This window comes from Falco biarmicus, chromosome 4 (genome assembly GCF_023638135.1).
Source record: "Falco biarmicus isolate bFalBia1 chromosome 4, bFalBia1.pri, whole genome shotgun sequence".
NCBI classification, from domain to species: Eukaryota; Metazoa; Chordata; class Aves; order Falconiformes; family Falconidae; genus Falco; species Falco biarmicus.
Window position 1 is genome coordinate 18142851 of NC_079291.1, and position 16047 is coordinate 18158897.

At 40.7% G+C, this 16047-nt stretch overlaps 1 protein-coding gene across 4 annotated transcripts in view; it reads left to right on the plus strand.

Moving 5' to 3' along the window:
• ELMO1 (engulfment and cell motility 1) overlaps positions 1-16047 on the plus strand; it is a 311295-nt gene that overhangs the window by 70309 nt on the left and 224939 nt on the right. For 3 of the 4 annotated variants that reach the window (XM_056334326.1, XM_056334325.1, XM_056334327.1), the window contains 2 exons: positions 5154-5204; positions 15681-15850. In XM_056334326.1, coding sequence (XP_056190301.1) covers positions 5154-5204; positions 15681-15850 — 221 coding nt within the window. The remainder of the gene's footprint in view (positions 1-5153; positions 5205-15680; positions 15851-16047) is intronic. The other variant, XM_056334329.1, reaches the window with a different exon arrangement.

Here is a 16047-nt window from a genome sequence, read left to right on the forward strand (position 1 = left end):
AGGCAGCTGCTCAATCCCACTGAGCATTTCCTTTGCCTTTCTCTGCATTTTCCCTGACACTACTGTGTCCTCCTTAAGGTGTGAAGATCAGAACTGCACACAGTGCCCTGTGTATGGGTGCTTCAAGTTCTTGGGTGGTGGCAAAACGATGCCTCTGACTAGTTCACAGTACCACTTCTGACAGCACCCAGTGTTTACTGACTGCTGTAGCATATTGAATCGGTGCTTTAAGGGAGATCGGCCAACAAGAACTTTGCTTGTCTTTCCTGAGTTGTTGACTTAAAAGTGAACATATTATGTTATTATGTTGTCCTTATTTACTACTTGCCCAAACTCATCCTTACAAAAATGTTATGGAGTCACCAGCTTAAAGTGTGTTTCATAGCTCTAATTTTTTGTTGTGTCACTTTGGAGGAAGATGTAATAGAATAATAGTAGTATTGAAATAGGAAAGAATCTATTACTTAGCAATATAAACACATGAAGAATTTTAGATTTCTTGGCTGCTACTCTTCAGCCTAGTTAGCGAAGTCTGAAGGAAGCTGTTTGGTCAAAGTTAAAGAATAGTGCCGAGTAAGCTATAACCATGGGAACCAATGCTTCTATGTCTTCCTCAAATATGTTGAGAAAACATTCCATTCCAACCAGTTACAGTGAGCTGAATCCTGAGGCATTTTACTCAGTATAACAGATTATTAAAATGAGAAAACAAATGCACGGCAAAAATAAATTGATATGTTTTCTGAAGTGTCTTTCCAGCAAAGCTCTGAATAAATGGCTTGACTATTTTGATAGGATTTTTTTGAAAACAAATTCATGTACCTTCATCCCTCTGTGTGGTTTGGTGGACTCTGTTAATGCTTGAGGGCAAGTCTATGCAAGTCTCCTGCATGTGTTTTGGGCAAAGTAGCCTATGGCATAGTAAAGGCAGAGCTTTGAGAAGGAACAGAATCTGGTGGCAGGTAACATAGGTTCATGTTGCTGCAACTGGTGGAGCTGGAAGTCAGAGGCCCTAGGACCTGAACACAAGGCAAACTGTCCAGGTATACTTTACTTCCTGCTGTGCCTTGTGGTTTGTGTGTTTTCATGTCTGTCTGAAAACTCAGCTTGGAAAGCGTCATGAGGCAATATGATGCTTGGAAATACTATCTACTCAATTAGAATAAAATAATCTTGTGAGTGTAGACTCTTGTTAGATATAATACTGCAACTGTGGCTTATTTGTATCCATAATATAACTGCTGTTTAGTCCTAGATAACATTTATAACAAATCCATTTACTTGTTAGGATTTTTTTGGGGGATGGGGTGGGGGTGTGGGGGTTAATAGTACTGTTTTTACCAGTTCCCTCACTGCCCAGGAACAAGCTTTCTGATATAGATCAACAGGATGAACAATCCCTACAAACTTGATGTACACTTGAGAAACAGATCAGAACTAGCTTGGAAGGGTTTTTTGTTGTTTTTTTGTCTTGTTCATGTGGTTACCTCCCTATAGGTGGTGGTGAGCCCTGTCCTGAACAGTTGTGGTGGTGGTGCTCACCAGTATGATTGCCAAAACCAGGCTGCCACAATGATGTTCTGTTATCCTGGAAAAGAAATCCACAGGATGTTGTCCTTAATACTAAGCAGATTAACTGTGTGTAAATGTTGCAGTTGAAATTAACTGGCATACTGACTACTGCATCACCCAGTTAATGTAGGAAATCCTCTTGGCTTAATTGTACGCTTACATGCGGTTTCTTGGTAGGTGCTTAAGTCATAATTTAGAATGGATAAGCAAAATTGGATTTTTGTATTGGGGGACAGCTAACCCTTTTCGAGTTTTGGCTAGCCTGCTGGTGTTAGAGGCTTGATGCTTTGAATACTTTCAGAGAGGAGGTGCAGGCAGTTTTCCTTTAAGCCTTTGTCTAAATCAGGAGTTGAAGACAAGCTTTCTATCTCTTGTGGTAACAGTGACTGAATTTATAGTACAGGGCAGACTTTGGCACTTTGCACCAAGCCAGGCATGATGAAAGGTCCTTGGGCTTCATGTGCTGTGGGCTCTGACAAACGTTGCAACTTCGAGTCTGAAAGCCTTGGTGTTTCAGACTTGGCTTGATAAATAAACAGAAAGACCCCAATGAAAATTTCTGGTGATGCTTTTATGTACTTTGTGTGTTCTTTTTTCTGTTTTATATATAACCTGCTGACATACAGTCACTGGAGAACAGTGCTTCTCTTGTTTATCCATTGCAATAGCTGAACTTCAACCAGGTTATGGCTTCCTTTTTTCCACTTGTTCTGACATTCTTCTCACTATAGAGAAATAATTTTTAGCAAGATAGATATTGATAAAAGATCTAGACAAGATCACATGCTAGATTGTTTGTAGATTCAATCTATGCAATCTGTAAGTGTCCTTATTTAATTAGAGTTTTATTTTTTATCTGCATGCCTGACACTGTAGAGAGTATGTCAGGTTAAGATCAGCTTTTTATGTGTTAGGGTTTTATGTGCTTTAGCTTTTTATGTGTTTAGGGTTGTGACAAAATTACTGTTAATTGAACAAACTGCGGAGCGTGGCTTCAGCCCGAAGCAACTGCGAAATAATGTAATTTGGGCTGTGGCTGGCAGCTTGTTGCTTCCAAAAAGGGAAGGTGTAATTTCTCCTCACAGTTTCCCTGTTCTGTTCCCCACCACTGCTTCCCTGCTCCCAGAGATGTGGTTCCACCATCTTTCTTGGGTTTGCACTGGTGCTGAACCCTTGCAGAGCTTGCTTCTGTTTATTAACCTGACGGAAAACTCCTCTCTTTCCTACCGGGGCTAATTTCTGCGAGTTTAGTGAGGCTGACCTACAAACAGGTCTGTCCAGTGCCAGAGCTGGTGGGAGGTGGGAGGGAAATAGTACTCTTTGGAGTACTGTTTGGAAACTCCTCAAGCCTCCTGAGACCACTGCGTAGCCTCCTCGCCCAATGCCTAGTACCTCATGTTTGCAGTGAACTAAAAGTGTTTGCAGAGATGATTATTGTGGCCCAGATGAAGTGACTTAACTTCTGAAACTGCAAACTCATTTCTACATCTGATTTTGTAGTTCATGTTAATTAGAGCAGGAAACATGAGAAACTTTAAGCTGAAAGTTTTGTTGCTGAAAAAATAAGCCTCTGTGTGTGCTCTTACTTATGTTTAAGAACAGTCTATTTACTTCGCTCCAATATTTTCATATAGGTTATTGGTGAACTTCTGAATGTGACTGGTACAGTTGAAGTTGTTTAAGTGTTGTCGGATTCCCTAACTGTTTTTAGTATTTTTGCATGCTGGGATTTGCTGCGTTACAAGTAAAGCTGATGGAACCCTGTGTGTATGTGTGCATGCACATACCCTGGCCTAACACAGTTGAGGGCCAGTGGCTTAGTCTAAACTGTCGATGGAGGTAAATTTAGCCTATGCTGACTGTCTGTCCTAAAGCAATTACTTTTATTCAGTTCCACAAATCCAGAAGGCAGGAACAGTTTAAGCCACCACAACTGTTTGCAAAGTGAGTTTGTTTCAACACTGATTTAGATTAAACCACTCAAATGCACTATTGCCACTTCATACAGATTCCTTAGACGTGATGAAACATAGCTGGGTCTGGTGCTGTTTTACTACAAGAGGAGAAAATCTGGCACTTTGTTAGCGCTGTGGGAAGTCACCCTCTATTTAGCTGCTCACCCTTTATTGCCCCTTTCTTGAGTATAGCCTGGCTGGCCTCCCTGGGGCTGTTCTGGCAGGAGGAGGCTGCTGAAGGCTGAGATGAGTTAACTGCATATATAAGGAAAGACCGTAAAAAAACTTTCTCCCATGTACCCCTTGTGTTGGCTGGCACTTCATTTATTTCAGTTAGAGTGAAGAAGTCTTTGTGGGTGGAGAGTGATCTTGTAGGTAGCTAGAACCAATCCCACAGATGACTTGGATACCAAGAAAGAGACAATGTACTGGAGTTTTATTTTGGGACTACTTGACCTGGTTTCAGGCAAAATTTATCCTGTTTTTAGCATTTTGGATTTGAGAAGTTTCAGAATGGGAGCAACAAAGATGAAATGAATTTGGGAGAAATTGCCTGAGAAGAAATACTCTCTCTTTCTCTCTTTTTTTCCTGGGCTAAACACCAGTCTGCAGAAAGCTTGCAATGTGATCCTCAGAACAAAATTAGCTCTTCTCTCTCAAACTGTTAGGGATTCCTCCAGTTTCTTTGACAAATTAGGGTATTGGTCCATGAACAAGCTATTGAACCATGGATGAAATTGTGACTGTGCATTGTGCTGTGCACAGTCAGCACCTGTTAGTATCTTCGTCGTGCCAGGGACTGTAGTCTCAACCTGTGGTGAACAGGAGGTAGCTTGTTGAAAGAGGGGCAGGGTCCCCTATGCTTACCACAGGGGAAAACCATGAACATGGGCATTGACCACAAAGTTGTGAGGATACTGTAAGTGTACACCATAGCTTATGTCATAGTAGCTTTTTCGTCTATCTGTAGCTTTAGTTTAATTGAACACACTATGTGAGCTTAACCAAAAAAAAAAAAAATGTTTAATGCTTACCTCTCCGGGTAAGGAGAATGACTTATGACACGTTTGAACCTTACTTACTGTTAACAGTGATGGTTGATTTTTTGTTTTGTTTTGGTTTTTTTTTTTCTTACTTTGAGGGAGAATGCAAAGTCTTGGTGGCAGAGCTCAGTGGGTTGGTTCCAGTGGTTTAAGTCAGCATGTTCTTGTTATAGAAAATGGAAAGCCAGCGGGATAAATTTTAAATCCTGCAGATGTTTAATGACAGGTTTCAGCAAACTTACGAACTCCTCAACTATTTAGCACAATACCAGAGCCAGACACCATAGACAGTATATTTCAAAGAAATATTTAGAAGTTGCCAGTGGAAGCTAAACTTTGAAAAACATGAAGTCATTCTTGAAAGGGTTCAGATTTGTTAAATAAAATGTGAACCTATTTCTTGAAGCTAATGTTAGTGTATCTTGGTGGGGAAAACACTGTATAGGTGTTAGCTTGCATGAAAGAGGGAAGCTTTTGCATGCAGGCAGGGGAAGGTACTGTTGCTGGTTTAGTATGTCATTCTGCTCAATGCATATTTCATCTTTGAGTCTTAAATAACACCTTTTGGATTTTTCTCTTTCAGAATCGTAATGAAATAAAAAATGGAGCGATCCTTCGATTAACAACATCTCCAGTGAGTTACTGTTCTGTTCTTCTCTCCATGCAAAATGAAAATTTGATTAGTAAATCATTGTGAACGGACACATGTATTTTTAAGTTTTAGCCACACTGTATCCCACAATCCTCCTGCCAAGGAGGGTGATGGAGTGGTCACAAGATGACTGCATGTGGTCTTTTTTTGAGTTATGGGGACAGGGCTGGTACCTCTGAGTGACATTTAGTGATAGTATTGGCACAACCGGGTGTTTTTTGCATCTCACTTCTCTCCAACTGGGAACAGCTTTCATGTCCAAAATGCCTCTGCTTCCCTACCGGCATTGCAGCCTCACTCAAGTTGCTCTTTTTCTGCCCCAGAGCTCAGAGCCAAGAGAAGAGGCTGGGAGTCGAATCACAGAGAGCTCTGCTGGGCAGCTCAGGTCAGAGCTTTTCTGCTCTCTGAGTTTCTGTTGAGTGAGCAGCAACTGTAAAGCTGAGATTTTACTGTCTTCATTTTATTTTTTTTCAACACCACCTCCTTGCCAGCTACTCCAAAAGCACAGCAGAGTTGCTGGTTGCCTTGTAATGGCCTGTTTTCCTGCTGAGTTGAGCAGTACTGTTGCCACATGCTGAAAGCCACTATTAGTCCCTGAAGATGTATGTCTAAGGCAGCAGCAATCCCATTTCCTTGCTGACAAATGTAGTGTGCCATTAAAATGGTTTACCTCTTTTATGGTGGTGTTCTAACTTCTGCAGATTCAAAGCATTCTTATGGCCAAACTCTGCCACCCTGTACTGCAACTCATTTGAACAGGCAAGATGGAGCTGTGGTGGTTTAACTTTTGGCTTCTGTTGAACCTGTTAAGAGTGGGGTCAGTTACCGCCATAAACTGGGAAAACTTCTAGATAGCAGCCACATAGATATTATTGTAAGTACGTTTTTGGATGGATCACTTTTCAGCTAGTAGGGCCTAGGCTCACAGTAAACAGAGAAGTGTATGTTTTTACTAACTTCCCAGGTTCTCCAGGTATCCCGTGTGTTTCACTCCTCCCCAGCCTGCTTAACTTGATGATGGCTTATATCAGGCTTAGGAGGTGACTGAATTTGTACGCAGGTCTGTGTATAGGCAGAAATTGCATAAGCCGATATGGAAACATATACATGCCTTGAGTTTTTTTAATAAGTGACTGCAATATTAATCTACAGGAGTGTAGCTTCTTAATAGAAAGCACTTCCAAGCAGCAGTCAGCTGGGCAAACACAAGAGATTTCCATTATTCCTCGTCTTTTCCAGTGATCGCTATATACAGAGCTTTACAGTCATAAAAATAAACAACAGTTTAAGACCATGGCTCTGTTAGAGTTAATGTGATGCCGGAGTCTCTTGCCATAAGTCACCAGAACAGCCTTGTACATGGTGAAAGCACTTGCTGGTGGAGTACACCCTATTTGATGGAATTTCCTCGGAAACAGAGCCTCAGCACCAGCTCCTCCTAACCTTTGGGACTTCTTAAGAACAAATGTCCACTCCAATTGAAAATGACTATCTACTGCTGAGACTTGGGATCTCATGAAATCAAAACAACGTCTGTGGTTCATCAAGAACCAATGTGGTCCAAATGTACTGCATCATTCTTTTGTGTAACCATGGCATGGAGTGACAGCATGAGATGACTCATGGAATCCTTCACTGTCTCAAAACCCACAACCAATTGCACCATGCAAAACTAAGGAGAAGCTGTGCTGTGACTGATCTTTGGAAATGTCTGATCACTTGTGCAATTGGAAACATGACCTACAAACACAAGACAAAATCTGGATTTGTAACACTTTCTGCTAATACTTATGGTCAGGAAGGTGGAGCTCTGCACAGGACTCTATTCTGCTTGTTCTGTTTCTTTGATGATTTGATTTAGGGACTGTCAACCAAGATAGCAGTCCTTGGGATACTGAGGTGTTTTCTGTTACCTACCAAGTTACGGACCACTCTGGCCCTCGCCCACAGTTTTGACTTGACATTTGACTATCTTTTACAAGATAGAAGGCCAGTTTACTTTCTAGTCTTCAGTCATTATTTATCCCTGAACCGGTGCTTATTTTCAGATTTACTGATGTTTTTAAAAAGTTTTTATTAACTTTTTCCCAGAATCAGAGAGGTAGCTTGGAAGGTGGTTTCAAAGGACTGGACTGTTTTTTGTCAGATTAGAGAGTATTTGTATTCTTTAAATAGATGTAAAATGAAGTTCTGCAAGTTCCCACCCTACGATAAATAGTATCTTTCCTTTTAAGATGCTGTCAAAGTGGTCATCATAGAAGTACCTAAAATAAGATAGATTAAAGGCTTCCAAGCTGTGGTTTTTAGACTGGTGACCCACACAATGCTTGCCATTTACCCTGAAAGCTAACAGGCCATCTGTTTCCATTTTTCCTCTGAAATCCTGTATGAGAGCAACAGTAGTTGGAAGAGATAATGTGAAGAACAGGCTGCATGATATGCTCCTGCAAAATGTGAAAGACGCTTTCCTAGCTTTTAGACTTGGGTGGGAAATGTTTTTCTCATCCTGTGAAAATATTAAGATTCTGAACACTGAAACTATCTCCCCCTTGCGCCAGAAAAAAAAAATCGTAGCAAAAATGCTTTTTGAAGAGGTGGAGGAATTAGAAAAGAAGAGGAAGAAGGAGAGAAAATAAGAGGAGCCACGTACAGATTATGCAGTGTCTGGGATGTGTCCATATAGTTCCAGAGAGGCGAGCTGACTACTTCCTGGCTATTGTGGACAAAAAATAAATAAATCTGTCCTGAACTTCACAGCTCTTTTGAGGAAACTTTTTTCTTTGAAGAGTTGAGAGGTATCATTTTGACCAGTTCTGACGGCTGCATGAATTTAAAATGCTTTTCTAGTTCTTAATTTTCATGCAAGTTATTACTATGACAGCCAGTAGTCTGGCTGTACCAATTCACAGTTGCATGCCATAAGTTACTGAAAATTGGGTGAGAAGGAAGAGATATGATCTTTTTGAGTTCCGTTGTCAGTAGCCTCAATTTGTGTGTTGCTCATACACCCAGAACAGGTACCATTAAAGACTGAAATGAGAAAAAAAAGTAGTTTCATCTAGAAGTAGTAAACCAGTGTTTTTGGTTTGGCTGGGTTGGCATTTTTAAGATTAGGATTTGAAATCTAACTCCCCAAATCCAAATGTTAAATGCTTTCTCTTTTCCAATCTTAAATTTAGATTGTTTTCTGTGCATATATAGGGACCTTTTTCTGAAAAGTCATTGTTAATATTGCAAGGGGAAAACTGCACTTACAGCGTGCTGCTAAAACCATTATAAATTCTTGCCTTCTTCGATTTACAATGTGTCTATTTTAAACTTCTTTGAGTTAAAACTTTGCAAACGCCAGTCCTTAGGCCTGGTGGGAATTTGAACTGCGTCTTTGTTTCCGAAGGTCTGTTTGCTAAGTTTGTGTGATTCTCTGAAAGGCTGTTTTTTCTAAACAATGCTATTTTTTTCCTCTATAAACCACTCACCACACAGACACCCTGTTTCCTAGGTAACTTGAGTACAGATTGAATTTCTCTCATATTATCTTTGTTCCTATATCATGTTTCTTATTTATTTTTAACCTCTCCTATCATCTTTCTTAACAATTCTTTGTGCTGTTGTGTGTTTTTTGCAGTTTTCTGTGACCTGTTTTCCCCCTTTGTCCATTTGCATTTCTGAAGGGACTCATCAAAAGTTGCTTATGCAGCATTTCTTTGTTTTTAAACGGGTGACAGTTGAAATGCTAGATTGCTATTGTCTTTTTTTGTGATATTCATATTCCAGTGGATGGTTGGTAGGTTTATAAATACATGAGCTGTAATTGCTTCCGAGTGTGAGACTGTTCCGAAAGGATAGTTGTGTTCTGCAATGCAGCAAGCAGAGTCCAACCTTTTAGTGTGTGCAACTGCAGGATTCCTTTGATCTGATCCTGCAAGTCCTTGTTCAAATGACTAATCATTTTGACGTGATGCTAAAATATTGCGAAAACTAAACTGAAGGAACTGGCCTCTTTTTTTTTTTTTTTTTTCATTTAATGGTTTTCAGACAGAACTGATTATTTGAGTACATGCTGGTTATTTGAAAGTAACTTCTTGAGCATTTAAAAAACATGCCTTGCTGATGAGCTGTATTCCTTAAACACTGAGTCAATGGGTAGCCTTTTCTAAGGTGCTATTTATGATGCCTGATCGTTTGCTTTTGTCCACAATTTTTTCTTTGATCCCCTGGTTGGAGATTGGTTGGGTTCTCAAACCTGTAAGTTGTTTATAGGCAGCTGTATTAGCATTTCTAGCATGAGCAATCATGTAAATGTAGGTGTTCGTTAATAGTCATCATTTTTTCTCTGAATGTTTTTACAGATGTGAGCAACCTGTTTTCTTATTTATATGTGATCTACACAGACAAGGAAGTGTAGGGTTTTTTTTAAACCTATTTCTACTTACACAGCTGAGTCCTCTACCTTTGAGTAAAAGTTTGGGGATCTGGTCTATAATCTTGGATCTACAATTGGTTTAATATGTGCTCAACTGTCTTAATGTTCTTGTGGTTCAGTAAATGCATAAATATTTGCAGGTCTAGCTTATTAATGTTATTATGTTTATCATGTAATGGTGAATTAATTATTATTGAACCTTATAGCAGGAGCACTGACCATGGAAGTCAATGAGCCACTTTTATATTTGTCTGCTCATGATGCAAGAGGAAGATTTGGGAAGTGGAAGTGGTTTTTGTCTTTTTATAGATAAAGGTTTAATATCTTTGGGTTTCCAGAGGCATATTTTGAATAGTAAGCAAAAAGGATTGGTTCAGATGCAGCAAGAAGAAAAATGGCTTCTCATTCTAAGTGGCTACTGATTGCATAAACTTATTTTAGGCATATTTGCATAAAACATACGGTTATCCATCTGTAATGCTTTTATTGCTGATTTAGTACACAACTCTAGATGTGACTGTTTCCCTGTTTCTCTGTTTATGCCTCCTTAGTTGTTTATAGAGATTGCGTAGGACTGCTCTGTGTGTTACGTTGGTACAGGGCTTTAGATGTACAAATTGTGTTTGAGTATTAATGTAAAAATGTTAACAATTAATGTCTTTGCTAATTAAAATGGAATCTCATTGCTTACCTGGCATCAGATGCTAGTCAGCCTTGGTGGGTCTGTTAAGTCTGGTTTGTCCATGATGATGGTTGTGTAACGTATCCACTGCTCCATTGCTTTCTGATGTATATACAGTTGTAGGTGAAGTGGCAATAACAAGCCAGGGAAAGGCAGCAGTTTAAACCACCACAGTGCTTCAGCACTGAGTGATTTAAGTTAAACCACAGAAATGCACCTGTTTGGTTAGTACAAAACCATATTTGGTAGTTACTGATGTTCTGTATGTGCTTTTTCTAGCACAACATTGAATAATGTGACTAACTTACCTACAGGGGAGACCAAAACATTGTATTTTATTTTATTTGCGTTTTGTAAAGGATAAAAAAGAAAATTGATTGCATAATGGCAAAACAGTAATTTAAATCACTCATCCAAATTTCTTCCATAGCACATCAATGTTTGATAGTGGTTGCGTGTGGAATCTGTGTCCTCCCTCCTGTCCTTGCTTGCTGTATTTTGTATTCTGTACAGAATCCCAGTGTACATCTGGGTAATAAGTTGCTTTCAAAGCTTGCACAAAGTATTCCATGGCAAAGAAATGATAATTTGATCAGTAGAATCCCTCGTTAGGATGATCTTGGGATTCCTGACCTCCAAATGGCTATTTGAATCTCTAAGCAAGTCACATCTTAGATTTAGGTCATTAGTTTTCTTTTTAAGCTGACAATCTCATCAAGCTGCTCCTTTTAAGCACTGCTACTCCCTAAGGGCAACCTTTCTGGCTGTCCTTGGAGCAAGTCATTTAAGACTAGACATGCAGCTTATGTCTCCTGACAGCCTTTTCAAAATGCTGGGGCTTCAACAGCACACGTTTTACAAGCTTCCTGTCTTCCTTCCTTTCTAAACATGAGAGAAGTTAATGCTGTCTTTCATTTACTCAAACAGATGCCTTTCTGTTAATTCCTTCATAATGGTTCTCAGTTGGGCAGGTTTTATATATTTATTTATTCTTACCTGAACGATATTTCAGTAAGAGGAGAGACATGGCAGCTAGCTCTGCTATTGCTTTAATGAGCTGTGCTCTCTGTCCATCCGCTGATGGATTGTAAATCATTAAAATAGCTCCCTGGTAAGCACTCAGAGCATATTTCATCTGGGTTTCATTTTTTAATGCAGTCATAAGTGAGCTGTACATTCCATAAGCACATATGAATACTATGGCAACAAGAAATAGGAGGCTTGTGAGAACTGCATGGTATCCACTGAAGCAATATTTTCACCCATCAGGCACTTGTGATGACAACAGACAACGTTACTTTTGGCCATGTTTCCAGTGAGAGTACCAGCACTCTTGCTGAGAAAAATATTTGGTTGCCCCTTTAATCAAGATCTACTCTGCCATTATCAGTTCTTTGCTCTTTGAATAGTAGGAACAAGGTTTATTGGATGCAGTGTCTTGCAGAACTTGTTTAACGTAAGAAAAGTATAGCTGTGTAAAAACTTTGCTGATGGGGCATTAGCATTGGCATAGTCAGATAAAGCCTGCGATGTTCGTAAGCTGTCTTTTATGTGCTTAAAACAGGGCTGAACCACTTTTCTGTTGGAGAGATGTTGCTTTATAGATTTTTGTGCTCTGTAGAGGGGACCAAGCTGTGTCTGATCTAAGATTTTATTTTGTAGTGTGGTGAATTTCAAAGCTCTTGCTCACTTCAGAGGAAAGAGGATTAACGTACCTTTGTTGGTAGATTGGTCCTGCTCATGCTGCTGTTCTGCTGTGTGGGTGAGCTGTTAATGCTTATCCCTGTACTGGTGGTCTCAGTTTTGGTGAGAGGTGGGGTGAGCTCTTTCCATGCTTGGTATTGATTCATGTGTAATGGAAGTCTAACCAGAGTGGCAGCAGCAGTTCACCAGCCCCAGGTGTTTATGGTAGGGGCAGGAATCTCTTCTCAAGAAGAAGGGTGAACTTGACCATTAATAATCTGTTGTTAATGTGTACAAAGATGAGGCATTGTTTATTTACACAGCTGTTCCAGGTGTGATGTGAAGGGATTTAGAGGAGGATGTTCTTCTGGCTCTACTTACATGTTCTTTCTTTCATGCTTGCTTGCTTTTTTGCTACAGGCAGTTACAGTCCTCATCTGTTTTGGTCACATTGTTCTGGCCACTCAATTACTAGCTGAGCAGCTTAGGAGAGCTGCTCGGTCACATTGAACCAGGTGTTTTGTTCATCTTTCCTCTTTGTTTCATTTTCACTGAGTCCAGGAGCTTTCAGAAGACCCATAGAAAGTGGGAAGAACTGTATCCATCAGTAGGCAAATAGTGGGAGTGGTAACTTTCCAGAACTACAGCAGGTGGAAGAAGGCATGGCGCAGATCTTAATTAGCTGAAGGTTAAATTTGAGTAACCGTTCCTAAAGTCAGGGGAATGCAGCTGCCATGGCAGTATTGAAAATTTTCTGAACTGTTTGTTTTCTGAGGTGAGCAGGAATTCAGACGTTATATGTATTCTGAGAAGGAGTAATGTTCTGAGGATGCCTTGCATCTTTGAGTCTTCCTGAGTTGTTATAGTGGGGAGTCTTGAGTAGAAACACCTCAATGAAGGTGACTGTTTTGTGGAGGTACGAGTTGGCTGTTGAACTTCTGGTTCAAGTAATAATAGTGGTTGTTCTGAATTTTTGTAGCTGATTATGCAAGAGTACTTTAGCAAAACCTCCTTCACCTGCTCTGATGAAGGGAAAGTGTTGGAGGAACTATTTTGTGGTTATCCTGGAAGCTGGAAGTCAGTGGGATCTATTCGTATTTCTTCCATAGGCATCAGCAAATGCTTTAGCCTACCAGCTGCTTAAGTTTGTAAGAATAATCTTTTGGTACCGTTTGGACAGTCCAGACATTGCCATTACAGAGAGACCATATAATCCATTGTTTCCTCATTACAACTCAATCCTGTTGATAGATTAGATAATTTAGGGTGGCAGAAAGACCTTTTGGATGACAGGATTCTGCCTTTTTTATAGATAATGTAACTGCTGTGGCTGCATTGCCCAATACTTAAGGCATAGAAAATCTCGGGAGTAAATATATTCTGTTTCTTTTCACTGCTGTCTTAACTGAAGATGTTAACCACAGTCATACTAAGTGGAAGATATTTCCTCCCTATGCATGCTCCTCATCACACATGTTCTGGCCAAAAGCTGATTTGAGACCATGCATTAATTTTTCTTTGTAAAAATGGGAAGTAACAAACCTTGCTGATCTTGGAGGATATTGGAACATTTGATTTATTAATGTTTTTGAAGCAAGTAAAGTTATATAGATAGGAAGCTGTACCTGTAACAACATGGTGGTGTATTTTTCTGTGTTCCCTGTTGAAATATTCACTTGCACTGAAAATGTCTGCTATCTCAGAATCTTGATCTGCAGAGGTGACCATCTCTGTGAAGAGTATATTCATTACTTGAATAGAAAAGGAATTGTCTGTCAGTATAGCCTTTTCTTCTATTTTTTTTTCTCCAGCTGAGAAAGAATAAGCATAATCTCAGAGAAAATAACTCTAGCAGAATTTACCATTAATTTCATTTCCTAATGACATATAGCCTCTCATTCACCTTTTATTTGGTACAGGTAAGAAGTGAATTTTAGGAAATAGACTTTTGCAAGTATCTGTATGTAGTGAGGAGGATTATTTTTCTAGAGAAAAGTACTGGCTATCTAGTTATTAGCTAAAGCTTTTGGGTATTGTGTTCAGGTAAGTGAAAGCATCAAATTGAAAACGTGACATGTATTTTAAAGTATTCGTATGGCAAGAGAGACAATGCAATATGCATTGTTTAAATATCCCATTAGCTTCTTATCACAAAATGGTTGGGGTTGGAAGGGGCCTCTGGAGACCATCTAGTCCAACCCCTGCTAAGGCAGGTTCTCCCAGAGCAGGTTGCAGAGTCACGTCCAGGCGGGTTTTGGATGTCTCCAGAGAAGGAGACCCCACGGCCTCTCTGGGCAGCCTGTGCCAGGGCTTGGTCACCATCAAAGTAAAGAAGTTTTTCCTCATACTCAGATGAAAAGAGCCCAGCTGGATCCCCCTGGCACCCGCCCTTAGGACATTTGCAGACACCGATAAGATCCGCTCCCAGCCTTCCCTTCCCTGGGCTGAACAGCCCCAGCTCCCTCAGCCCTTCCTCACAGGGGAGATGCTCCAGCCCCTCATCTCTTCGTAGCCTCCGCTGGGCCCTCCCCAGCAGTTCCCCGTCTCTCTCAAACCGGGGAGCCCAGCACTGGGCCCAGCACCCCAGACGTGCCTCACCAGGGCCGAGCAGAGGGGCAGGATCCCCTCCCTCGCCCTGCTGGCCACGCTCCTCCTGAGGCACCCCAGGGTCCCACCCGCCTTCCTGGCCACAGGGCACACTGCTGGCCCACGGGCAACTTGCCGCCCCCCGGCCCCCCCGGGCCCTTCCCCGCAGAGCTGCCCCCCAGCGGGTCAGCCCCAGCCCGTGCTGCTGCGGGGCTTGTTCCTCCCTGGCGCAGGACCCGGCACGGGCCTCTGTTGGGCTCCATGAGGTCCCTCTGCCCAGCTCTCCGGCCTGCCCAGGCCTCGCTGAGCGGCAGCGCAGCCCCTGGGGCAGCAGCCGCTGCTCCCGGTCTGTACCGCCGGCAAACCTGCTGAGGTGCCTCTGTCCCTGCATCCTGTATTTCAGACATTAATGGGCAGAATAGGCGATACGTCCACACACATATTGAACTTGCATAAAGATGTATGAGTGATATCATAGTATTTTGTGGGTCGTAATTATTCCTATGCTTCTTGTAAGATGGCATGTGAGTTTTTGAATTGATTGTGAACAAAAGGAAGAGGGGGAGGAAGGAGCAGAAGGGCTGAAGTTGGTCTCTACTGATATAACCTGATTAGGACAGCGTATAGTCATTGTTGTTAAAGATCATGAGAACTGCGTAAATGAGTAAGCGCTGACAGGAAAAAAGTGCTGCCGTTATTATACTGAGATTGTCTGATGCAGTTTGTTTTATTTTCATTTCTACTTTTATTGATGTGACACATAAGCTCTTTAAGCCAAAAGCTGTCTTTTGTAATGCTTACATTTTGCCTGAGACAGTGGGATAACTATCCATTGCTCAGTGAATGATTCTGCAACAATCCAAATAATTATAGATAATAATGGAGTAATACATGAGTAATATACTTTTGGAAAATTAGCTAGTATGTGAGCTACTTAATCATTTCTGAGCATGCAAGTGTTAAGTATCACTAATATTAAACATGGACATTGTTCCTGCTTGTGCTAACGTTTTGTTAATTATTGCCATTGTAACAAAAGCCTTTTTGTTGTTTTTTTGTTTTGTATGTTTTGTTTCTCTGTTAGGCTCAAAATGCACAGCAGCTCCATGAGAGGATCCAGTCTTCTAGTATGGATGCAAAGTTAGAAGCACTGAAAGACTTAGCCAACTACTCACGGGATGTTACGTTTGCTCAAGAATTTATAAACCTAGACGGTATTTCCCTCCTAACACAAATGGTTGAAAGTGGCACAGAGTAAGTATTCTGCTTAAACTCTGATGTTCCTCCTGTATGTGGGGTGCTTTCATGCTCAATTTCTGAGTTCCTGAAGTGTAAAGTATTTCTGTATACAGCTTTTAAGATTATATAAAATAAAACATCTGAAGAGTTTCTGTGCTGCTAGGATAGTATATCTATTATCAATGAGAATATTTTTTTAATTTCCCCTAACA